At 41.3% G+C, this 25,289-nt stretch overlaps 1 protein-coding gene across 1 annotated transcript in view; it reads left to right on the forward strand.

Moving 5' to 3' along the window:
* Positions 1 to 25,289, forward strand: part of LOC132404061 (sodium/potassium/calcium exchanger 4-like) — a 146,789-nt gene that overhangs the window by 70,517 nt on the left and 50,983 nt on the right. Inside the window, exons 8-10 of the mRNA XM_059988058.1 lie at positions 172 to 225; positions 14,777 to 14,922; positions 18,941 to 19,093. Of these exons, the coding sequence (XP_059844041.1) occupies positions 172 to 225; positions 14,777 to 14,922; positions 18,941 to 19,093 (353 nt within the window). The remainder of the gene's footprint in view (positions 1 to 171; positions 226 to 14,776; positions 14,923 to 18,940; positions 19,094 to 25,289) is intronic.

The following is a 25,289-nucleotide window of genomic DNA, read 5'->3' on the forward strand; positions in this document are numbered from 1 at the left end:
ACAAAGTACTGTTTAGTTACCATTAAACATATAGGTATTAGAACTGACCATCCCCACAAATGTCTGCAGGCTGTTTGCTTAAAAGGGTGCTTAATCCACATATTGATTGCAGTGTAATGTATTGTTCCTGTTTTACTCCCTAACCGTGGATATCTTGTTTATTTCTTTGAGGTGGGAAGGCCTTATCCTGATCCTGATGTACGCAGGCTATATACTTGTGATGAAGTAAGTGTTCAAATTATTTGTTTTTCTTGTTATCCATAATTATGCATGTTATGATCACATTGCAGGTAGAATAATAATTTATCATAGAATTTGTTCTTTTTTCTTTATCCCTTCTAAAGTAGGAATGTTCCATGCTGTCGCTCTCAGTTTGATACAGGTACATTACCAACCCGAAACCATAATCCCAGGTGTAGTACAAAGGATATGACAGCCACTGCCAAATTGAAAATAGTTATGCATTACCAAGCAAAAGAAAAAATAGATGTGTAAAAGAAACACTAAAAATTTTTATAGCACTATGTTGAACTTTCTATAAACATTTACTGATGTTTCAAGTTAATACCTTTGACTTCCATTGAACGGGTTTCACATTAAACACTTTGGATAAACTCCTTCACTGGGTTAAACTGTGATGATAAGCTAATGCACAGTGTAAAGCACTTGGGTTTGTTTACACAGGAAAAAAAGTTTAAAATTGATAAGAACATAAATGACATTAGGTCATAAGGTACAGAAGCAAAATTAGGCCATTTGGCCCATTGAGTCTTCTACATCATTTCATCAAGGCTGATTCATCATCCCTCTCAACCCCATTTTTCTGCCTTATCCCCATAACATCTGACGTCCTAACTAATCAAGAACCTATTAATCTCCGCTTTAAATATACCCCGAAATTTGGCCTCCACACCCATCTGTGGCAATGAATTCCACATATTCACCTCCCTCTGGCTAAAGAAATTCCTCCTTACCTCTGTTCTAAAGTTTCTATTCTGAGGTTGTGCCTTCTGGTTCTAGACTCCCCCACTATAGTGGTAGACTCCCACACACATCCTCTCCACATCCACTCTACTGGGACCTTTCAATATTCGATAGGTTTTAGTGAGATTCCCCTCATTATTCTGAACTCCAGCAAGTACAGGCCTAGAGCCATCAAACACCCCTCAAATGTTAACCCATTCTTTGCTATTAGGCAGCAAAATGTCCCAAGGAGGTTTACAGGAGCGTTATCCAACAAACGTGACATTTAATATGACATTAAGACAGCTCATCAAAATCTGGATTTAAGTAGCATCCTGAGGAAATGTAAAGAAGCAGAAAGTCTAGGGATAGAACTCTAGAACTGATAATCCAGGCATTTGAAGCAACAGCCATCAATGGTGGGGCAATAGCAGAATGCTTGGCTAATTGACCAGTATAAGTTGCCAGCAAGTTGGAGAAAAATGAGAATGTGTGGAGAATAAACAAATGGGATTGATGTAGGATTAGTATAAGTGGATGGTTGATAGTAAACATTGACTTGATGGGCTGAAGAGGCTGTTTCTGTGCTATGTCTACAAATGATTCTACGTCATTGGGCTTGGAGATGGAACTGTGACTTTGAACAATAATGTAACACAGACAATCAATAGCAACTGAGCGGACCACTTTAACCCACTACACACAAGTATTATTACTTCCTTCGAGTCCGTTATAGAGTTCAGGATCTACTAGACAGGTATATGGAGGAATTTAAAGTGGAGGGTTATGTGGGAGGCAGGGTTTAAGGGTTGGCACAACATTGTGGGCCGAATGGTACTGTTCTTTGTTCTTTACAATCTTGAAGGACTAACCAAAATGCAGAACATATGCACAAGGGATGTATCAGAATGAAGAGATTACATTTATGAACAAAGAGTGAGTGGAATTCTTCAGTTGCCATGGTAGCAAAGCGGTTAGTGTACACTGTTACAGCTCGGGGCGTTCCGGAGCTCAGAGTTCAATTCCGTAAGAAGTCTTTATACGTCCTCCCCATGGAATGCATGGGTTTTCCTAGGGTGCTCTGGCACCCTCCCACAGTCCAAAGATGTACCGGGTAAGTTAATTGGTCATTGTAAAATGTCCTGTGATTAGGTTTGTGTTACTAAGGGTTTTGGTGTTGCTAAGGTAGTATGGCACATAGAGCTGGACAGGCCTGCTCCACACTATATCAATAAATAAATAAATAGAATGCAAGGCTCCTTCCATTCAAAGAAAACCTGATTTGGAAGAGAGTTCGATGACATTTTATTTTATCCATCCACAGGGGTTTTGGCTAGGCCAACATTTATTACTCATCCCTAATTATACTTGAACTGAATGATTTATGATATCACTTTAGAAGATATTTAAATACAGTGGATTCTGATTAATTGGTCAATTGGTTAATCGGGCAGCCACTTGGTTGGCAAAACTCTTGAAGAACAAAAGCTAATTGAGAAAATAGAGATTAAAATTGAACTAATCAAGATTTTCTTCATTTCTTTGAGATACTGTGCTGCTTAATTGGGACAGGAGGCCGTTGCCAAACAGTTTCTAACTAGCATCAGTGGCATGAACTTTACTGGCCGTTAGACCCTACACTGTGCTTAGAGCAAACAGTTTTTAAAAAGCATCATTTGTGTGTGTTTGTGTTCAAAAAGCAGTGATTTTTGTTACTGATAGCTGGTGAGAAATAAGCCGTAAAACAACTTAGAATTGTTTTGCTCACTGTGGTTTCACACATTCAGGCTTGAAGATGCAATATATAGCCGGGAGTGAAAATGAAATGATTTCACTACTTTAATAAGTTAGGAACTATGAATAATTTGAAGATATTGACAACTGGCTTGAATGTTACAATGAAAGTGAAGATTTGGAGGATGCAATTGTCGAAAGCATTATATGAAGACAGTCCATTATTTGCAATAGTTGTGAGCACTAGTTTAGGTCATTTACAGTCAATCAAAAGAACATGGAGCATATTGGTTGTCCATCATATCTGATGATGGCAGTGACACCTGTGTGGGAGAGCTTGTAAAATTGAAAAGCTGTTGTATTGGGACAGTTCAACTCTCTCGACTTCATGAGTCCAGGTCCAGTGATGTGAGTAGTCGTCACAAACTGGGGTCTTCCTTGGGTGCAGTGGATAACTTTGACTTCTGTGCCGTATCTCTCTCCATGAAACATTGCAGAACCACCTTATTAGCAGCTGGATCTCACTATTGATTTTGTCCACCAGTCCACCGGAGCTGACCTCACATGCTGGGACAGGCTTGCCCTTATTCCACTGGGAATGAGGCCCCTTGGCTACCCTCACCTGGCTTAGCCCACCTGTTGAAATGGTAAAGTGAGATATGACCACTGTCACTCGCAAACAGCTACTTGGAGCCACGGATGAGAGCTGAGTGTCTGTTGGGGACCAAAGGTGATTGAGCTGCCCCAGAAAAGACACACGCCCCTTCACCAGAGGTGCTAACCCTCCCTGGACATCATAGACATGGCAGAGTACAATGGATGAATTTGTCCATCAATAGCTATTAGCAACTAAAACACTGATTTTTCATACTGTGATGGCTTTGGTAGTGTTCTAATTAGTTCTGTATTTCATTTAACTCAGTGAAATAGTAGCTTGTCTTTTATTAATGCTTTTTTAACTATTTCCAACTAATTGGAACAGCTGCTTAATTGAGCCAAAATGTAATAGTCATGATGTCATCCCATTTAACCAGAAACCATTGTATATTCTTGCGTTGGAAATCATGTTTGGGCCTGACCAGGTAGAGGCAGCAAATTTCCATCCCTAAAGACCATTAGTGAGCTAATTGGAGTTTCATAATAGTCATTATTATTACTCATTACACTGGACAACAAAGATTTTTCTTCCTGAATACCTTTAAGTGTATCTTATAAATTTTAGGCTACTGATCATGAAAAGCACCATGAAATTTCCCTATCACGCACCATTTTTTAAATAAACATGTTTATTATTTCAATTCATAATTCAAGTCAATTAAAATGTGGCCTACAATGTAAGCTGGAAAATTTCCTACCTTGTCCAGGCATGTTTGGGCATGCTTAGGCAGTGCGGCTGCTGCATGGCAGGACAGGTTTTAGTAATAATTATTGGGTTCAGGACTGTAAGGATGGAATTTGCTATCACCAGGCACAAAAATTTCTATGAAGGATTTTGATATTTAAGACAGATGCTTCCCAGAATAACTGATGCCAGGATTAAGGAAAGCAATTTTTGTTGGTCTATAAATCAAACAGGTCATCAATGACAGGCAATTTGAAGAATTTCTAGTGGGACCGGAGAAAATCACGTGGAAGACGTTCAAGGAAGTTGTTGAAATTTTTCTCGGCATCTACAGGGCACCAAGCTACATGCAGCTGGTTAAAAGCATGTTTCAAGCATATAAAATCATGAAATGCAACATGTCACTAAGGATTCATTTTCTGCATTCCCATTTAGACTTCTTCCCTGCAAATCTTGGCGCTATTAGTGACGAGCATGGTGAAAGGCTTCAGCAGGACATTGCGGTCAGGGAGAAAAGATACCAGGGCAACTGGAATCCATCAATGCTGGCAAATTATTGTTGGACGCTTAAGCGAGAAGCCTCAGGCACTGAGTACAAATGAAAATCATTAACAAAATATTTTTAACTTAGTTGAACTATTGCAAAGCATCAGCATCATTATGCAATTAAACACATTATATTCAATAAAAATTAATTTGTTGTTTCTCCAAATTCCTATGCGATACAAGTAGCCTGAAGTTATATTTCAAGCAGTCTATCATAAACAGAAAAATTCTGAGGAAGCAACACTTTTGATAAAACTTGATGTCCAGTGTTACCTACCAAATATTGAAAGGCCTAAGCAGAGTGATCGTGGACAGAATGTTTCCAATAGTGATAGATTCTAGGACCGGAGGGCACAGTGTCTGAACAGTAGAATGCCTATTTAGAAGAAAGATGCAGAAGAATTTATTTAGCCAGAGAGTGGTGAGTCTGTGGAATTTATTGCCACAGACAGCTCTGGAAACCAAGTCATGGGGTATATTTGAAGCAGAAGTTGAGAGGTTCTTGACTAGGAAGGGCATGAAAGGTTATGGGAAGAAGACAGGAGAATGGGGTTCAGAGGAAAAGTAAATCAGCTGTGATCAATATCAATGCAGACTCATTGTGGCTATACCCACTCATGGGGAAGGCTTTGGGAGTAAACCCCGAGGGCAAATCTGGAGCTGGAGTCCCTACCGCAGTCCTTCGTTGAGATCAATGCTGACTGGCACTCCTGCAACACCACTTGTGCCAAACTCTATCAGTCTCTGCCGATGCTTTGGATTCATCAGCTGTGTGAAGAGGAGCTTACTGCATGGGCAACAGCTTGCTCTCCTTGTTGACCTGCCATGGTTTGTGTATTACGTAGACAACTGGGAAGCAACATCCACAGTCGACCCCAACCAATGGAGGGCCTGAAGGTGTGATCACTATACCACTATACCCTATGACATATTGGGGCACAATCAATATGTAGAAATGGTATTGATTCAAAGGTTTCAACGGTACATTTAATGTCAGAGAAACGTATACAATATACACCCTGAAACGCTTTTTCTTTGCAACCATCCACAAAAACAGAAGAGTGCACCAAGAATGAATGACAGTTAAATGTTAGAGCCTCACAGCCCCCCAGCTCCCCCCATGCATAAGCAGCAGCAAAGCAACTAGCCCCCTCCCCACCAGACACAGATTTGCAGTAGCCCAAAGACTATTCTAACATACCACAGGCTCTCTCTCTCTCTCTCTCTCTCTCTCGCTCTCTCTAATAAGGGAGAAAGAGATATCTCCATTTCACAGCAAGAGGGGAGACATAACAAACAACTCCCGGATTACAATGTTAAAAGTCCATTGCGTCACTTTATCCGAGCTCTGTGCCCAAAGGTCTCGAGTCTTTGGGCACTCAGCCAGAGATCTTCTGTCTCCCACGACACATGGATTTCCTGCTGGGACACCGAACTTCGGTCCGCCCGTCTCCAGAGCCACGAGATCCCGGAGCTGCGAAGGCAAGCTAAGCTCTCAGGCCGCATCCTTGGAACAGGTGGATATTTGTGTAAATATGATCTTTGCATACATATATCTTGTTTGATCACCAGGTTTGGCAAAATGTTTGCAGACGTTTCGACTCCAATTGAGAAGCCGTCATCAGTGCACAGTTGCCGGCGTTGTCTCCTCGGAGTGCCAGCTTAAATACAAACCCGAGGCTGAATGGATACTGGTTAGACACCAGATCCCAGAGGAGCATATAGGCCAGCATTCTGGGGAGACAACACCCTCAACTTATGATGGCTTCTCGATTGGAACTGCAAACATTTTGCCAAGCTCAGCCATCAACCGAACTTCAAAATAGCTACCAATGTTCCGCAATATTTTAAACATATATTTTGTATAAGGATGTGAAAATCACTTAAAAGGTCAAATAGAATTAGTATGAATATGTGCTTACTGTCATCTGCACGGTTAATATACTGCACCCACAGGAAGAAAAGAAGGCTATCAGGGCAGGATATGAAGAGATAATTAGAGTGGGAGGAGATCCTTGTGGAATACTGACACCACCTTAGGCTAGTTAGCATCATTTCCTTTCTGTAGACTCTGGTGATGTAAAATATATCAACAGTACTTCACAATATTCTTTAATCAATGCTGGAGGGAACTTCCACTCAAGGCTGTTGTATCTTTTGGATATCAAAGCTGCGGAATAAAGTATCATTCTGATCTTTAAATGAAAATCTGATCTTCTCAGGTACTAATCTAATACTGTGTCTCCATCACAACCAGATCTCTTTGTGCCACTCTAATAAACCAGAAAATCAATCATCAGGCTACGTTTTCTCATGAGTAAACCGGCAGATAAGTAATATTTCCCTGAACTTGAATGACCAATTTTTATTCTGCATCCTCCTGTCTTTTTTCCTAAAGCACTTCACAGACATGTATCAAACACGGAGAAGCAGTGGCTCTAATAACTGTGGCACCATGCTTCTGCCTCATTTGAGAAGTATTAATTGCAGTTTTCTTGAAAAAGCACAGTACTGTGTTTTGACTTATAACACATATAAAGAATACTTAACATCTGCAAAATGTTTCACATGGAAGTCTGAACATTATTTCATATTTTTGCACCAGTGTCAATTGGAGATGTCGAAAGTAAGGTCTCTATAGTAATTGAAGATAGGTGGAGAGGTGGAGGGGCAGGTAGGGTTGAGGAAGCAGAGAGCCTACAGAACAACTTGGACAAATTAAGAGAGCAAAGAAGGGGAAGAAAGAATATAATGTAGGGAAGTATATAGTCATGGACTTTGGTAGAAGGAATAAAGGCTTAGATTGTTTTTCAAATAAAGAGAAAATTTAGAAATCAGAGATACAAGGGGACTTGGGAGTCCTCATGCAGGATTCCCCAAAGGTTAACTTGCAGGTTAAGTCGGTAGTAAGGAAGGCAAACGCAACATTGGCATTCATTTTGTGAGGACAAAAATGTAAAAGCAGAGAGGTAATGCAGAGGCTTTATGAGGCATTGGTCAGATTAGAGGGAGAAGGCAGGGGAATGGAATTGAGCAGAACAATAAATCAGCCATGATAGAATAGCGGTGCAGACTCAATGGGCCAAATGACTTAATTTTCCTCCTATGCCTTATGGTCTTAAGGGGCTCAGTTATTGAGAATTCAGGAAATGGTATGGCAAATTTTGTTAAATGTTAAAACTTACTCTTCTCCTCTATTCCCTTTAAAATTTCCTTCTTTGGTTTGGCACTCACTGGTTCCTTTCTCTTCTGTAAAGCAATTTAGAACTGTTTATATTTAAATTATTGTGACATACACCACTAATAACATTGTCTCTCTACTTACAACAGATGGTGAAAGGGTCTTCCTGCAGTGTAATTCAATAAAGAGTTTGTGGAATTTCAACAGAGGCAATAAGAGAACATTATTATGTATTCAAGAGAGGTTAAAGGAAGGGATTTGTTTTATTTGTCACATCTACATCAAAACATACTGTGAAATGCGTCGTTGTCCCAATTCAGATCAATGTTACTTGTGATGGTGCCAGCCCACAAGTGTCACCACACTTCCGGCGCCAGCATAGCATGTCCACAACTTCCTAACCCTAACCCATGCATCTTTGGAATCTAGGCTTCAGGTCTTCTACTTCCTCCATCAACTATGACATTTATGTTTATTCATTTTGAGATTTTGAGTCCATATCAATTTCTAGGACATTATTGCTGAGATTCTGCCAATGGTGATGTTGTTGAATATTAAGGGAAGGCAACCAAAATCTCTTTTAAGAGATGATTGCTCCTCTATGAATGAGGGGAGCTTGGCGAAGTATGTGTAAGGTGAGAGGGCGAGGGGTGGGGGCAGTGGGCAGCATGGACACCCACTCACCCACCTCTCCAATAATCAGTCTGGGCATCAGTTTTGGGAGGAGGGGACTTCAATCGAGTCCGCTGCCTGAGTACAAAAGGTAGCAGTGGGTCACTACCATGGAAAAGAGCTTTGACCAGTGACCAATCGACTTTTGGATTGATTTAAAAAGAGCAAATTAAGGGAAGGCAGGCACAAGAACAGTGCTCATCATTGCATTGGCGGTCGCCTGAGTGGACAGAGTCAGAGTGGTGAGCTTGAGACTTTAACTCTTTGAGGTTTCAGCAAAGAGGCTTCAGTCAGAGAAAGCAAAGAAATGAGAAGCTCAAGTTTTTTTTCCCTTCCCTTCTTTATATCCATTCAGCGAGGATAGTAGAGATGCCAGGCAGGATAGTTGAATGCTCATCTTGTGGGATATGGGAAGCAGGGAGACCTCTAGTGTCCCTGATGACTACAACTGGGAGAAGTGCATCCTGCTGCATCCTGGACAGAAGGGATGGTTTGTACTGAGCTGGAGGGGGACTAATATCCTAGTGGGAAGGTTAGTTAATGCTGCAGGGGGATGGGAACCAGAGGGCCAGAACAGTTAGTAGAGAAGCTTGAAGGCAGATGTTGGTAAGACCGCAAACAAAATTAGGAATCAAAAGGTTGGAGCATGGTGTGACTAGCATTCTGAGCTGCCTATACTTCAATGAAAGAGGTGTGGTGGGAAAAATGGATAATAGTGCTGAAGTTGAGCATAGCTGGTTTACAAACAGAGGCAATGTGTAGTGAGGAGAGGCTTTGATAGGGCAGAATTGCAGTCAACAGGGTGAGTTGCGACATAAAAGGTGGACAAAATGAAAAGATGAAAACAGGACTTAAGGTGTTGTATTTGATTGCATGCAGTATATGGAATAAGGTAGATGGACTTGTACCACAGTTGCAGATTGGCAGGTATGATATTTTTGGCATCATTGAATCATGGCTAAAAGATTACAGCTGGACACCAAGGACACACATTGTATTGCAGGAAAGCAGAGGGGGTGGCATTGCACTGTCAGTAAAAAATGAAATCAAATCATTAGAAAGAGGTGATAGGGTCAGAAAGTGTTGAATCATTGTGGATAGAGCTAAGGAAATGCAAGGGCTGAAAGACCCTGATGGGTGTTTTATACAGACCTCCCAAGGATGTGGTCTACAAATTACAATGGGAGATAGAAAATGCATGCCAAAAGGGCAAGTTACAATAGTCATGGGGGACTTGAATATGTAGCTAGATTGGGAAAATCAGGTTGGTGCTGGATTCCAGGAGGAAGAATTTCTAGAGTGCCCACAAATTGGCTTTTTAGAGCAGCTCGGGTTTGAGCCTCCTATCAGAATTAAATGTTAGAGCTGAGAAATTTGACTGTCAGCAATCATATGCATCTTCCTTTGTGCTCAGTATGACTCCACTCTCCGGAACAATTTCTCCTGGTACCCATTGACTTTAGTCTCACTGGCATTCACTGGATGCTACACATCCCCAAGATCAGCTGTTTTCTTGTCACCTCTGGAAATCAACTCTATTGTTATAATTTCTTCAAGGATCAGGCCAGCACAGTACTGGGCAGAATTCATAGATTTATACAGTGTTTCTGCATTGCTTTTATGCTTTTACTCCCCTTTAATTTGTGGACCAGTGCTATTTTTTCCATAATTAATAGAATTATGGTTATTTGTCCCAAAGTGCTCTCCGACTGTCACGCCAGTCTCTTGCACAGACTCGTTTCCCAAGAAAACCATTCCCCACCATTGAGCACATTTACACAGAGCGCTGTCGCAGGAAAGCAGCATCCGGCATCAATGACACCCACCTCCTAGGTCATGCCCATTTCTCATTGCTGCCATCAGGAGCCTCAGGACTTACACCACCAGGTTCAGGGACTCTTGAACTGGGGGGATAATTTCACTCAACTTCACTCACCCCATCATTCCCACAACCAATGGACATACTTTCAAGGACTCTTCATCTCATGTTCTCAATATTTATTGCTTATTTATTCATTTCTTTTTCTTCTGTATTTTCACAGTTTGTTGTCTTTTGCACACTGATTGTTTGTCTTCCCTGTTGGGTGCTCTCTTTTATGGTTCTTGGATTTACTGAGAATGCCCACAAGGAAACAAATCTTAGGGTTGTATATATAAGTACATATGTACTTTGATAATATAACTCTCTGAGACATGAGGCGAGATATCAGTTTTAATTGACTGGAAGAAGGAACAAGCAGTAGTTGACCACTATACTACATCCTGGAGACTGAGGGCCGGGCTCAGGCCTCAATCGCCTTTATACAGGGGTCTGTGGGAGGAGCCACAGGAGCAGTCAGCCGGGGGGGGTGGGGGCCTGTGTCCAGACAGGTATATGTAGTTCACCACAGTAATAAATATACTTTGAACTTTGAAGAAGTAGTGTTACCAGAAAACTTACGCTTAACAAATTAATTTCCATCTAATCATCAGCATAATGTCCCAGTCAATATTAGGAAAATGAACATTACCTACTATGTATGGCATCCGTTAAACTCGCGAGACCATGGATCTGCGCCTGGAAAGTCTTCTCCAGGTCGCAGGCCTGGGCAGGGTTGTATGGAAGACCGGCTGTTGCCCATGCAGCAAGTCTCCCCTCTCCACGCCACCGATGTTGTCCAAGGGAAGGGCAAGGGCCGATACAACTTGGCACCAGTGTCGTCGCGGGAGTTGCCAGAACGAGATTGAAGGCAACGTCGGACTGCCTCAGGGACTCAAGTTCCTGATTTGTCCTCAGGGTTTACTCCCGAAGCCTTTTCTATGAGTGGGTGTGGCTGCAAGGCAGCGGAGGTTTGGAATCAGAGTTTTCCCTCTCTTAGATGGACTGCCTTCCCAGGCTGACAAGCTCCATCGACTTACCATTACATCCCCATTATCCCTGCATCAAATAGCTAACTCTCCACATATTTACTCCTTTAATACCTGTCAACTAGTTGGGAGCATATAATACACTCCCATCAAAGATTTATCCCCTTCTTATTTCTTAGTTAGGATGCAACGTGTAGGGAGGAGACAGCTGTCTGTTCTGTTATTGTAATCTGTGCAAATCTTGTGTTAAATGAAGGGGAAGCAAAAGTATGATGATTTCACTCTCTCTCACACACGCGCGCACACGCACACACACATCATTCCTCATTTATAGATTTAAAATAAGTGGCATGCATTATATAGATTGTAATACCTAGAAGGGATTCGAAGTGCATAATTGAGTGCGGAGCATATGTATCTATAATCATACCTATTTAGTACTTTTATAGTGTATGTCTTGGATGGTGTGATTTATGTTATAGACAGTGAAAAATGATTCATTGAAATGTTCCGTCATTGAAAATGTATGGAATTTTGATCTGTAACATATTAGTGAGAAATTGATTCGCTCTTTATATTAGACCATAAATATAGGAGCAGAATTAGGCCATTTGGCCCATCAAGTCTTCTCTGTCATTTCATCATGGCTGATCCATATTTCCTCTCAGCCCCAATTTCCTGCCTTCACCCCATATCTTTTCATGCATTGACCAATCAAGAATCTATCAACCTCTGTTTTAAATATACCTAAGGACTTGGCCTCCACAGTTGCCTGTGGCAAAGAATTCCACAGATTTTCCACTCTCTGGCTAAAGAAATTCCTCCTCTTCTCCATTCTCAAAGGAGACCTCTCTATTCTGAGACTGCGTCCTCTGGTCTTAGACTCTCCCACCAGAGGAAACATCCTCTCCATATCCATTCTATCAAGGCCTTTTACCATTCAATAGGTTTGAATGAGGTCACCCCTCATTCTTCTCAATTCCAGTGAGTACAGGTCTAGAGCTATCAAACTCTCTTCATATGACAAACTATTTAATCCTGGAATCAACTTCATGAACTTCCTTTGAACCCTTTCCAGGGATAATAAAGGGTTAAGTACTACTGCATTACAAAATCGTTTCTGATCTTCAGCAAGGTCATGTCAAGATTGTACTTGGACCTGCCACTTATTTCCAGTGATCTAACATGACTTGTGTTTATTTATCTTTCTCTGGTCTGTTACGTACCCACATATTGGGTACCATTGCATTTTTCATATTGTTCAAGCAATGCTTGTAGAGCAGTTGAAAGAAAATGGTTTCTTTACTCATTCTGCTGTTAATGCAAGTGTAAATTAGTTCCAAGATGAAGAAAAATTGTGTAAGATTTGTTTACTTCTTGAAGTCATGACAGTGGAATCTTATATCTATGACTGAAAGAATCTTTTTCTCAACAAGCATTGCTCAGTTATTCAAGCCTGAAATGCTCCAGACTTTTAGACAAATCAACAGAATCAGCATTTTACCTTGTCTTACCTTGTATTTTTTGTCCTGCAAAGAGAAAGATTAAAACTTGTGATCATATTTTTTCCACAATGTTTCAAGACCATAAATGAGAAAATGACCGTGGAAGCAAATAATGAACACCTGCCAAAACTTTATGTTAGAGGAAACTAATTTTTAAGTTCCAAACTGTCATTATTTATTATCTCAGCTCCATTGCCAACAGATGATTACTGGGAATGTGGAACAGGCATATGGCTAATGGAACAAAAATATATTTTAAAAGTAATTTCTCACTAGTTTTTTTAAGAGAAGCAAGTTAAGAATAAGCTGCTCTGTGACAAAACCAGTGAGAATTTATTGGTGCTTCTTCCAAGGAGCAGAGTTTATCAATGGGCACAGACTTGCTTATGATGAAGGAGATGACACAAAAAAAGTTACAGATGTTGACAGGCATTGAATGGAAACTTAGGAAAATCTTTGTAATCATAAAGAATAGATCAACAATAAGATGGAGAAATGACATTGTATTTAACCTAGCTGATGCTTATAGAGTGCGGCAAGATTATTAAACTTATTTAGGCCATTGTTAGAACATCATTGATTCTCTCAACCAGTGGAAGCAATGCAGATAGGCATATAAAATCCCCCTGACTGCACACCTAGCCATATGCCACCATGAGCTAATCTGATACCACTTGAACCATTTGATCAAATCACAAGAGCATCTACCAATCCAGCAGGACTCTTTCTAACATGACAAAAAGAGAAATGGATGTTGCTTGACCTGCCAAGAGTTTCCAGCATTTTCTGGTTTTCTTTCAGATATCCAGTGCCTGCAGTTTTTTTTTATTAAGTTTTCTTTGACCCCATGACATTTTCATCCTTGCCAACATTGCATCTAGCCAGAAGAGGCCCAGAAAGTTACATGGTAATTTTTCTTCCTACGCTTTAATTATCTGTGCCAAATGCAACAGTATTATTTCTTCAGCCTCATGTGGAAAGAGCTCCCTGCATGGCCACATCTCTACCCCTGACCTCGGGCCACATATTGTAAACCCAACTGAAAATTCTGCCTCATAGCTGGCTTGGCTAGCAGTCACAGAGATTGCCTTCCAACTCGTGCTTAGAACGGATCTACACCTGACAAGTAAGAATGAGTTGCCAAGCCCAGGAATTAATGAAGGCTGGTGATTTTTGAGTTGACAAGGGATTGAATCTAACTCCAAAAAGTTGATAAACTTAATATTTATAATGTTTGCATTGCTTGCCCTGGAGCCTTTGTTGGCCAGTGCTATCCAGTCAGTCCAGAGCAAGCAAAATGTGGTGTAGTGGAGGGCGATGATACAGATAGAACAGAAGCTTCATTACCTCACCACACATGCCTCATATCTTTCAAGTTGCTAATTCGTTTAGCAGGAAGCTATTACAGCTTGAGGAATCAGAGCTTAGAGTTCAATTCCGACACCATCTGGAAGAAGCTTCTACGTCCTTCCCGTGAGCGCGTGGGTTTCCTCCAGTTGCTTCGGTTTTCTCCCATGTTTCAAAGATGTGCCGGTTAGTTGGTTAACAGGTCATTGTAAATTGTCCTGTGATTAGGTTAGTGTTAAATAGGTGGGTTGCTGGGCTGGAAGATCCTGTACCGCGCTGTATCTATAAATAAATAAAATTAAATTCCACAAGCCTAGAATGGATCATGTCCTTGCATTGACGGAGAGAGAACTTGAAACTACATTGACAATACAAGTATTGCATAAATGCCCAGGTCTTTAGCCTGGAATTGATCATATCTATCAAATATGAATATATACCTGTTGACATGAATAGGTAAGGATATGGAGGGCTACGGTCCCAGCGTAGGTCAATGGGAGTAGGCTGTTTAAATGGTCGGCATGGGCTAGATGGGCTGAAGGGCCTCTTTGTGTGCTGTACTTTCCCATGACTCTAATAGTCCCACCTGCAAATTGAAACAACAACAATAATGCTGTGCTGTTCGATGTTTGTGCACAGGTTTAATAACAAGATGCAGAGCTATTTTGTGAGCAAGCTGATGAAGGACGTGGCAAACGGCAATGTGATCGGCAACGAGATGGAGGATGGTAATATTGATTCTCTCAGTAGTTGTGATGACCCATCACTCCCATTGTTATCTCAAGGTAAGGCTAACCAGGCAGAGAATGGCCAGTAAAAATCTTTTATCTGCACTCAGCATCTGTTTAATAATTAGGTAACAATTTTCTGAGCGTTTTTGTCAATAGCTATTCAATTTCATTGTTAGAGAATTTTTTTTTAGAATAGCCCTTTGTCAGACAGTATTTTTTTGGGGGGTGGGCTCATTGACAATGAAAAATTGAATCAAATGCCTAACGTTTCATTTGTTTTCCTTCATAATCAGGAACAGTAACATTCCTAGGCATGGTTGTATTGAGAAGCTGAAGGCTGTAAAGTCGCTGCTTTTTCATTCTGAAGATGCCATGCTGGGAGATGGTGCCAGTCACAAACTGATTCCACCTCCGCCAGTGCCGCTCTGCCCATTCTTCAACTGACAACACGACTTGTTCCCATGTGATGTGGTAACCCAGCATGAATCCGGGAGAAATCTTTGGACCTCACTCACCTTGTGACTTCTAGTATGCTGAATGTACCACAGCTGTTTCAGATCACTGCAGAAGGGGCTTATTTCTTCAAACCTGCCTTGCCCCATTCCCCCAAACAAGGAAAATCTCTCATAGTGAAAACTTTGATTTTGGTTTTCATAGGAATTTAGAAAATTAAGGAACAGCAGAGGGCCAATGTGCCCTCGCCAGCCAGAAATAAACATTAAGTTACAAACACGCTGGACGAACTCAGCAGGTCGGACAGCATCCGTGGAAACGAGCAGTCAACATTTCGGGTTGAGACCCTTCATCTGGACTGAAGAGCGAGGGGGCAGGGGCCCTATAAAGAAGGTGGGGGGAGGATGGGAAGGAGAAGGCTGGTAGGTACCAGGTGAAGAAACAATCAAAGGAAAGATCAAGGGGTGGGGGAGGGGAAGCAGGGAGGGGATAGGCAGGAATGGTGAAGAAGGAATGTAAGGGGAAAGAACAATGGGTAGTAGAAGAAGGTAGATCATGAGAAAGGTGGTAGGCATCTGGAAGAAGAGGCAGAGTGAAAGTGGGATGGGGAAGGGAGGGAGAGGGATATAGGAGCAGAATTAGGCCATTTGGCCCCTCATGTCTGCTCTGCCATTACATCATCACTGATTCATTTTTTTCTCGGTGCCAGTCTCCTGCCTTCTCCCCATATCCCTTCATGACATGACCAATCAAAAATCTATCAACCTCCTCCTTAAATATACCCAATGACTTGGCCTCCACAGCCTCTGGTTACTGACATTACTGCTAAATAGATATTACTTATCTCTCTGGATCTCTCATAACTTTTGTACCTTGATTAATTCTACCCTCAGTTTCACTGGCTACCATGAATGCCACCCCTGCCTAGGCCTCATCATAATTGTAATTCTCTCACCCTGCAAAATCCTTGTAAACCTCTGCCCCTCTAAGCATTATCATACACTTTCTGCAGTGTGTGGTGACTAGGGCTGTGCATACTAGTCCAGATGTGGACTGACCAATATCTTACTGCAAACATTTCTAGTGTGCCTTTCCTGCTCTTGTGTGCCATGCTTCAGCCAATGACTTGCCTCCATGTTGCCATGTTCATGGCTTTATAGACACACATTTCAAGGCCACTTTTCCGAGAACTCTGATGTAGAACGTATCCCGTTGTCAAGTTAAGTGAAAAGCAGGAACTTGAGACACAGGAGATTCCAGATGTTGGAACATCAAGCCACAGAAACCTGCTGAAAAAACTCAGCATCAATGAGGGGGGAAGAAATGGGCAAAGTTTGAGGGCAGAATCTTGCATCAGGACTGAGAGGGGAGATGGCCAGTATAGAAGGGAGGAGGAGTGGGGCAACAGGAGCCTGAGGTAACTGGTGGACTAGCAGCAGGGAAAGATGACAGACTCCTTGTGTCAGGTAGTGGGAGGAGGGCTGTGAAATTAGGAGAAAGTGACTGGGGGATTATAAATGGAGGAAAGCAAAAATGAGTGGAGGGTGTTGCAAAGTGAGAGGTAGGGTGTACAAAAGTTGGAGACAGCCGCTGGAAGGTAATAAACAGGAATACAGTGGGCTACCAGAGATGAAATTGAGTATTGGGTAAAGGAGGAATCATTAGGGGAGAGGTAAATGGGGGATAGAGTCAGAACCAGATGGCAACATCCCCCTTCCCCAATATGTTAATAGAAATAAGTTAAATTATTGCTCAGCAGCCACTCCCCCCCCCCAACCACCCCATAAAATATTTAATCAGGTCCATTGTCCATACTTTCCAGTGAAAAGGACACTTTCCAGAACACTCCAGCAAATAGCACCACTTATCAGTGATGATCAAAGTAAATTATTGAAATCATAGGCCATCATGAACTTACATTAGATGACTCAAATAGTAACTATGGCTCTGTAAAGCATTTCCAAATATGACCAGATTCCATTTTAATTGACTCAGAAGACTTCCAAAGTTAAGCAAGGTTTGTTTTCAACTGTGGTTCATTCTGCTCACTTTGCTGAACACCAATTAATATCTTTAAATTCTTCTCCATTTACCCCACTAACTGTTGTCAAACTTCTGTCTGCTTAGCCTTACCATGGTTCCTATTTCTTGATGTCATTCTTAACAACCTTCTGAACACTGTTTTGTCTTTTTAAGTGCTTTTTAACAATAATTAACAATATTTTCTGCAATAAATAACAAATGACAGTAATCAGCTTTAATTCATTAACAATGGCTCAGGCTGATAATGTGGCTTCTCTAACCATAGCATTAGCAGTATAGAAAATAAATTAGTAACTACCTTGATAGCTTGATATCTTAAGCTAAACCAATGAGATTATAGATGACTTTATGCATCATTTTTGTGGGCTTTAAGCTGTAAATGCCAAGGAATCAGCCATTACAGATAAACAAATTATACAGGAAAGCAAACAAATATTAAATATTAATAATCAAGCTCCAAATTCAGATTTAGCATTTTTTTAAATTAATCATGCAGTTATAATTAGTTCAGTGCCCAGCTGCAAAATTAGGTTTTGGATGTTGAAGGGCCACAAAGCTGTGCTGGAAACTACTGAGCCTTATTGTGCTTTCTAGGATCAGATGGTATCCCAGTGCCAGGAAAGTCTAGGGCATGTGCCTGGGAATTCTGCAGCACAATGTTCAGTGAGCCTTGGACTTAATGATAGTCACTGAGCCATCCAGCACAGAGACAAGCAATTCAGTCCATCACACCTATGCCAACCAACAATCATCTGTCTATACTAATTCTTTTGGTCTGTAGCTTTCAAGTGCATGTTTCAAAACATAAATGTTATAGAAGTTCATTTGTCTCTGCCACCAGTCAGTCTTCTTTCTCAGGTACCTTTTAGACATCTTAGCCTAATCCCTGCCCTCGATTTGCTTCCATTCAGATCCCTTTAACCGGTATTAAATCGATTTCATTGGTGAATGAGATCTTTACCGTGTTGTCCAGTGCTCCCTACTGGTCTTCCATCATACCTTGTCCATGGAGGAGGGCATGGTTTACATGTATCAGTTCTCTAATCTAAATGTATTCAATTTGGAAACAAGAAAATAACAAAATAGACAGAGTCTTTCTGCTTCGACCAAGTTGCTATCTTTACCTCTGAGCCTGACAAATGAACAGTGATATGAAACTGATGGATATAAAATTTGATCAAAATTATTCACTAAATTTTGTTCATATAGATTTTGTTTTAGCTCCAATGTACAGTTAATAGTTCCCTCACTACCATCTCCTCCCGTAACCCAGGACATTCAAACTGTGAGGTGCAGATAAAACAAAGACCTTGATAGTTTAAGATCTGTTAGTTCAGGTGCACGTTGTGACATTTTATGCTACTGAAAAATCCACTTTACACAATAATTTCATTACAAAGATGTGTGTCATACTTAATTATGACTATTGAGTGATTCTGAAGTGTTCTAATCCTTGTTATTTTCCACCTTAAAATAATGAGATCATGCAATGCAGTCTCTCTAAGGCACTGGCTTTATACGCTGGCCTTTGAGCTTTCTGGGATTTACATACCGTTTGTTCATGTGTAATGACCAGTTCAATCGGCCAATGGTGTGGACAAGGAAAACAGTGCAGCTGAGAAATGTGATGGTATCGAAAATGGAAATGTTCCTCTGGACATAAATACAAAAGAAGATGGCAACAAGGATGAAAGTGAACCAGAGCTCCTGTCTCCATTTTCTCCACCAGGTGAGAATGAGCACAATAGATACATATTCCATTTGTATGTTGTATGATCATTTTAAAGACAAAAAAATCTATTCCATAAAGTATACAAAATATGCATACAAGGTTAATTACAATTTACCAATGTTTACCAGTCTCAAGAGAATTATTTGGCAAGTCCAGTGATGGCACAAAAGTATAGGTTGAGTATCCCTTGTGTGAAACTCCAAAACCCAAAAACCTCTGAAATCTTGTTTTGAGCACTGACATGACATCAGAAATGGAAAATCCCACAAGGTGCTTGGAAGGTTCCCTGGCAATGCGCAGGTCTCTGCACACCACAGATAGTTCTGATAAGCGTAATGAAAAAAAGCTAAAGAAAAATATAAAAACACTGCATAAAGCAAAAAATGAAGATCTGGATTGTGTATAGAGAGAATGGATTCTTCAGCATAGGATTGCCCACTTAACGATGGATGGTATGCTTAACGGTATGCTGATCATGAAACAAGCAAAGATCTACCATGCCAAACTGAAAATTGAAAGTAACTGTGAATATTTAGCAGGCTGATTGCAGATATTTGAGAACAGGCACAGCTTTAAATTTTTAAAGACTTGCAGCGATAAAGCATCTGCTGATAATGAAACAGCAGAGAAAATAATTAATGGGTTTGCCGATATCGTTGCTGATGAAAATCTAACATTATTCAGAGCTCAGCACTGGGAGTCCGAATATAGAAACAGGGAGCCAGAATATTGGGGCTGATAATATGGAAGAAAGGGACTAAGGAAAGCAGTATGGAATTAGTCCTCAGGAACAGCCAGATGGAAAGCCAGGTCCTGAGCCAGCTCTCGGGAATTTTCTTCTAGAGGTGGCCAACCCAAACAATGACCCAAGTGGTTGAAAATGAGGATATCTGGAATAAGAACATGATAAATGAAAGCCACAAAGAAGGAATGGTTGCACAGAAGAAAGTGGAAAATGAGAACAAAGACAATATAATTGTCACAGAAGAGAAAGTGAGGATCAAGCAGTGGGTGGTGAAGAACAAGTGCAGAACAATGAAGAGAGCCCAGGTTGTGGGTCAGGTGACACCCTGATGGGGCTGATGGGAGAGGGAAGAGCACCATTGAGCAGAAGACTTGAATTTTTAGGAGGGAGGCCAATATTCAAATAAAGGAGGTCCATGGATATGAAATCGGCGGAGTGCAGAAAGAAACTGAGGAAGAAGAATACAAGAGGCAAGAGAAGACAGCCAAGAAGAGGTCAAAAAGTCAACAGAGATCAGAGAGGCAGAACACAGAGATGAGGGAGTGGATTTAACATTTTGTAAAGTGCTGCCTGAAGATACAGCAATAGTATGTGCTGGAGCTTTTGGAAAGCATCAAGTTGGATAAGTTGCCGGGACCGGATGAGATGTACCCCAGGCTACTGTGGGAGGCGAGGGAGGAGATTGCTGAGCCTCTGGTGATGACCTTTGCATCATCAATGGGGACGGGAGAGGTTCCGGAGGATTGGAGGGTTGTGGATGTTGTTCCTTTATTCAAGAAAGGGGGTAGAGATAACCCAGGAAATTATAGACCAGTGAGTCTTACCTCAGTGGTTGGTAAGTTGATTGATAAGATCCTGAAAGGCAGGATTTATGATCATTTGGAGAAGTATAATATGATTAGGAATAGTCAGCGTGGCTTTGACAAGGGCAGGTCATGATTTACGAGCCTGATTGAATTTTTTGAGAATGTGACTAAACACATTGATGAAGGAAGAGCAGTAGATGTAGTGTACATGGATTTCAGCAAGGCATTGGATAAGGTACCCCATGCAAGGCTTATTGAGAAAGTAAGGAGGCATGGGATCCAAAGGGACGTTGCTTTGTGGATCCAGAACTGGTTTGCCCACAGAAGGCAAAGAGTGGTTGTAGACGGGTCATATTCTGCATGGAAGTCGGTCACCAGTGGGGTGCCTCAGGGATCTATTCTGGGACTCTTATTCTTTGTGATTTTTATAAATGACCTGGATGAGGAAGTGGAGGAAGGGGTTTGTAAGTTTGCTGATGATACAAAGGTTGGAGGTGTTGTGGACAGTGTGGAGGGCTGTCAGAGGTTACAGCGGGACATTGATAGGATACAAAACTGGGCTGAGAAGTGGCAGATAGAGTTCAGCCCAGATAACTGTGAAGTGGTTCATTTTGGTAGGTCAAATATGATGGCAGAATATAGTATTAATGATAAGACTCTTGGCAGTATGGAGGATCGGAGGGATCTTGGGGTCCGAGTCCATAGGTCGCTCAAAGCAGCTGCGCAGGTTGACTCTGGTTAAGAAGGCATATGGTATATTGGCCTTCATCAATTGTGGAATTGAGTTTAGGAGCTGAGAGATAATGTTGCAGCTATATAGGACCTTGATCAGACCCCACTTGCTCAGTTCTGGTCACCTCACTACTGGAAGGATGTGGAAGCCATAGAAAGGGTGCAGAGGAGACTTACAAGGATGTTGCCTTGACTGGGGAGCATGCCTTATGAGAATAGGTTGAGTGAACTCGGCCTTTTCTCCTTGAAGCGAAGGAGGATGAGAGGTGACCTGATAGAGGTGTATAAGATGATGAGAGGCATTGATCATGTGAATAGTCAGAGGCTTTTTCCCAGGGCTGAAATGGTTGCCACAAGAGGACACAGGTTTAAGGTGCTGGGGAGTAGGTACAGAGGAGATGTCAGGTGTAAGTTTTTTACTCAGAGAGTGGTGAGTGTGTGGAATGGGCTGCCGGCAACGGTGGTGGAGGTGGATACAATTGGGTCTTTTAAGAGACATCTGGATAGGTACATGGAGCTTAGAAAAATAGAGGGCTATAGGTAAGCCTATTAATATCTGAGGTAGGAACATGTTCGGCACAATTTTGTGGGCTGAAGGGCCTGTATTGTGCTGTAGGTTTTCTATGTTTTAAGCCCAGATCGCTGATCACTAACTATCACGCTACGGATACATCTTACGGATGTATGTAAATTAGAAACATGTATGTCTTGAGCTTTTGAGGTTACACTGAGCTCCCAGATTTCACTCCGCTTTAGTTTCATTGGTGTCATTTCATGTAGCTAATTGAAGGCCATTGCCCTTGGCCAAAGTGCTGACAGCTCCTTTGAGCATTGAAGAGAGGTCAGCAAAGTCTCTATCATCGAGCTGCCTTTCCAATCCCCACTGCAGCCAGGCTTCTTGAAAAGGTATTCAGGATCAGTTTCTGTCAATGGTAAGCAGAGGAGAAGGTGACTTTCATTTGAAAGATATTTAAAAATATGATGGCACAAGAGACTGCAGACATTGGAATCTGGGGCAACAAACAATCTGCTGGAAGAACTCAGCAGGCCTAGTTGATGCTGGCAGTCTTGATGTAAGGTTATGACCTAAAACGTCAGCAATTCCTTTGCCACCATAGATGCCCCTTGACCCACTGAGCTCCTCCAGCAGATTGTTGCTCTACAAGTGTGATTTTGGTCTTATCCATCTGATGAAAAAACTGAGACATTTGAACAAATTCACGCCGCTGAAAAATGTAGATTAGTAATAATAACTTGTTGAAAATGGAATGATTTTAATTGCATTATTTATCAGTTCTTCAGATCAATGCTTTTGCAAAATAATTCAGCTTAACATCACTGAAACTGAACATTAGTTACCTTGGTTATCGCCATATAACTTGAAATCTGCCTTTAGTAAATACCTGATCAGACCAAGCCTTTTATGTCAATAAAAGATATCCTTGTGTGTTTCTGCTCCACAAAGTCAGCATAGTTTGAACATTTATCTATGAATATGTGTCCTTTTTACATGTGAAAGGTGTTAATATTAATGAAAATAATATTAATGCTGTATATTACAGCAAATCTATTTGAACTTACTAATTTAAATCAAATCGAAAGGTCAATTGGCTGTTAGTTTCCATTTATTTTAGTGGATTGCTACAGTTGTGCCAGGGCTCAGTTGGCAAGCTTCCCAGCCTCTGGATCTGGGAGATCTGTGCAACATTGCACTGCCCTATTGGAGAGTGACTGGAAAACCCTGGCAGAACACAGGGGAACCGTAGTCAGTAGTCAAATAGTACAGCCATACTCGGGATTTCCAAAGTCCAATCCAGTTTGCATTATATGTTGCATTATAAGTGGGTGATTGTTTCCCGTTGACTTCAACTGGCCCTGTCAGGGTTTTCAGTCAAACGCCAATCAATTGCATTGACATGGAGATAGGTTTACAGCCATTGTCACTGTAACTTGAAACGTATTAGGCTGTTCAGCCCTTCAAATCTGTCCTCCCATCATGGCTGATCTGTCCCAGGCCTCATGTCCTCTTCTGTGCCAATTTCCCACTGCACTCATTCCACATTCTTTCAAAAGTGTATCTGCCTTCTCTTTAAAAGCCTCCAATGATTTAGCTGCAATAGCCATCCAGAGAGGAGAATTACAGAGATTTTACCACTGGCTGCAGGAGGAAAATCCCACAGGGGCCCTCAGTTTTATCATCACTGCACCTCATCTTGTAATTATGTCCCTCAATCAAGACTATCTCATTTTCCTTCACTCATAACCATCTTCAATGACAGAGTTTCCATCCCTTTTGGCTTGCACTATTCAATACTTGTATCGCTTTCTGTCTACCTTTCTCTTTCAAAGCCTTCTTGAAAGCCTGCCTCCCAGCAGAGGTTTTCTCCTCTTCATGTACATTGCTGCAGAAATAAGAACAGTGCAAATGCCGGCTGCTATTACTCAACATGAAGAAACAACCGCAATTTGTCCCAAGCTTTCTTCAAAAATGAATTACTTCCTTAACAAATACTCTAGTTTTTTTCCCCATTTCCCTGCTTTTGTCACCGTGTCATGTATGAGGTCTAACAGTAATAGTTACAATCCAAAGTGTCCATGCTTTCACCTTGAAACAGCTTGTACAGATACTCATGAAAAATATGTAACCTCAAGTATAATTTTTAACAGAGCATTGTTCTGAGCCCAATCTTTAAGATACGTCAGATAAACAGAGGCAAATTGAAACTGTATGTCAAGCTTCCTAATGTCGTAAATAAGCAAGAACCTTCGGTTCATTAGAAGTAATGACGCCTACAACCCACCAGCTCACCTTAAACCTCAAATTATATTACTGTTCAGCATGTAGCCACCCTGTAAACTGATGTTGGCAGTATCCTGATCTGTTTGAAGCAATTTAGTTCTTGCCCACATTCCCATGTTTTCTCATTCCACATAATATTCTCTAGAATGGGAGAAGCAGAGTATAAAGGCAATGGCATGTTGAAAAGCTGTTGTGTCTGGGACTTTGACTCCCACATAGGAGTCAAATCATAAGACCCCAGAGTTTCTGTAATTTTTGTCTCTTTCATGGTTGGAAAGTGGTTAGCCTTCAATCAGATTAACAATAACATGTTAATTAACATGTCATTACAATTATGCATAAAGCTTACATCTTACACCATCTTGAATCTGATCACTTCAAACAAAAACATAGATTTACTGCTATCCCACGCCCTGGAGAAACAAGAGACAGTGGAAAATTTCAGCGGATGTGACAGCGTCTATAGAGGGAAATAAAAGAGTTGACATTTCAGTCCAGATGAATGTCTTGTCCCAAAGCACCAACTGTTTATTCCCTCCTTAGATGCTGTCTGACATTTGGAGCTCCTAGAACATAGACCAGAACAGCACAGGAACGGGTCATTTAACCTACAACATTCTGCCGAAACAATTAGATTAGTAACCAAATGCTAGACTAATCTAGGCATAAACTTATTCCTACACTATGTCTATATCCTTCCATTTTCCTCACATTCATGTGCCTATCTAGACATCCCTTGAAAATTCCTGATGTATCTGCCCCTACTACCACCCATTCCTGTCCCTCTCTCAACCAAGTCTCTGTACTAGCCACAACATCATAGTTCCATGTACTGATCCATGCTCTAAGTTCATCACCTTTACCCCTAATACACCCTACATTAAAATACACGCACTTAAAACTATCCGTCCTATTATATCCATTACTTTGCTGCTGCCTGCTTTTACTGTCCCTGACATCTACCTTCCTCTCCATCTCTCTACTTTCTGATTCAGTGTTCTGGCTCCCATCCTGACAAACTAGTTTAAAACCTCCTGAGTAGTACTAGTGAACCTCCCGGCCAGGATGTTGTTTCTACTCCAGTTTATATGCAACCCATCCCCATTTTAC

The sequence above is a fragment of the Hypanus sabinus genome, chromosome 2 (genome assembly GCF_030144855.1).
Source record: "Hypanus sabinus isolate sHypSab1 chromosome 2, sHypSab1.hap1, whole genome shotgun sequence".
Taxonomy (NCBI): Eukaryota; Metazoa; Chordata; class Chondrichthyes; order Myliobatiformes; family Dasyatidae; genus Hypanus; species Hypanus sabinus.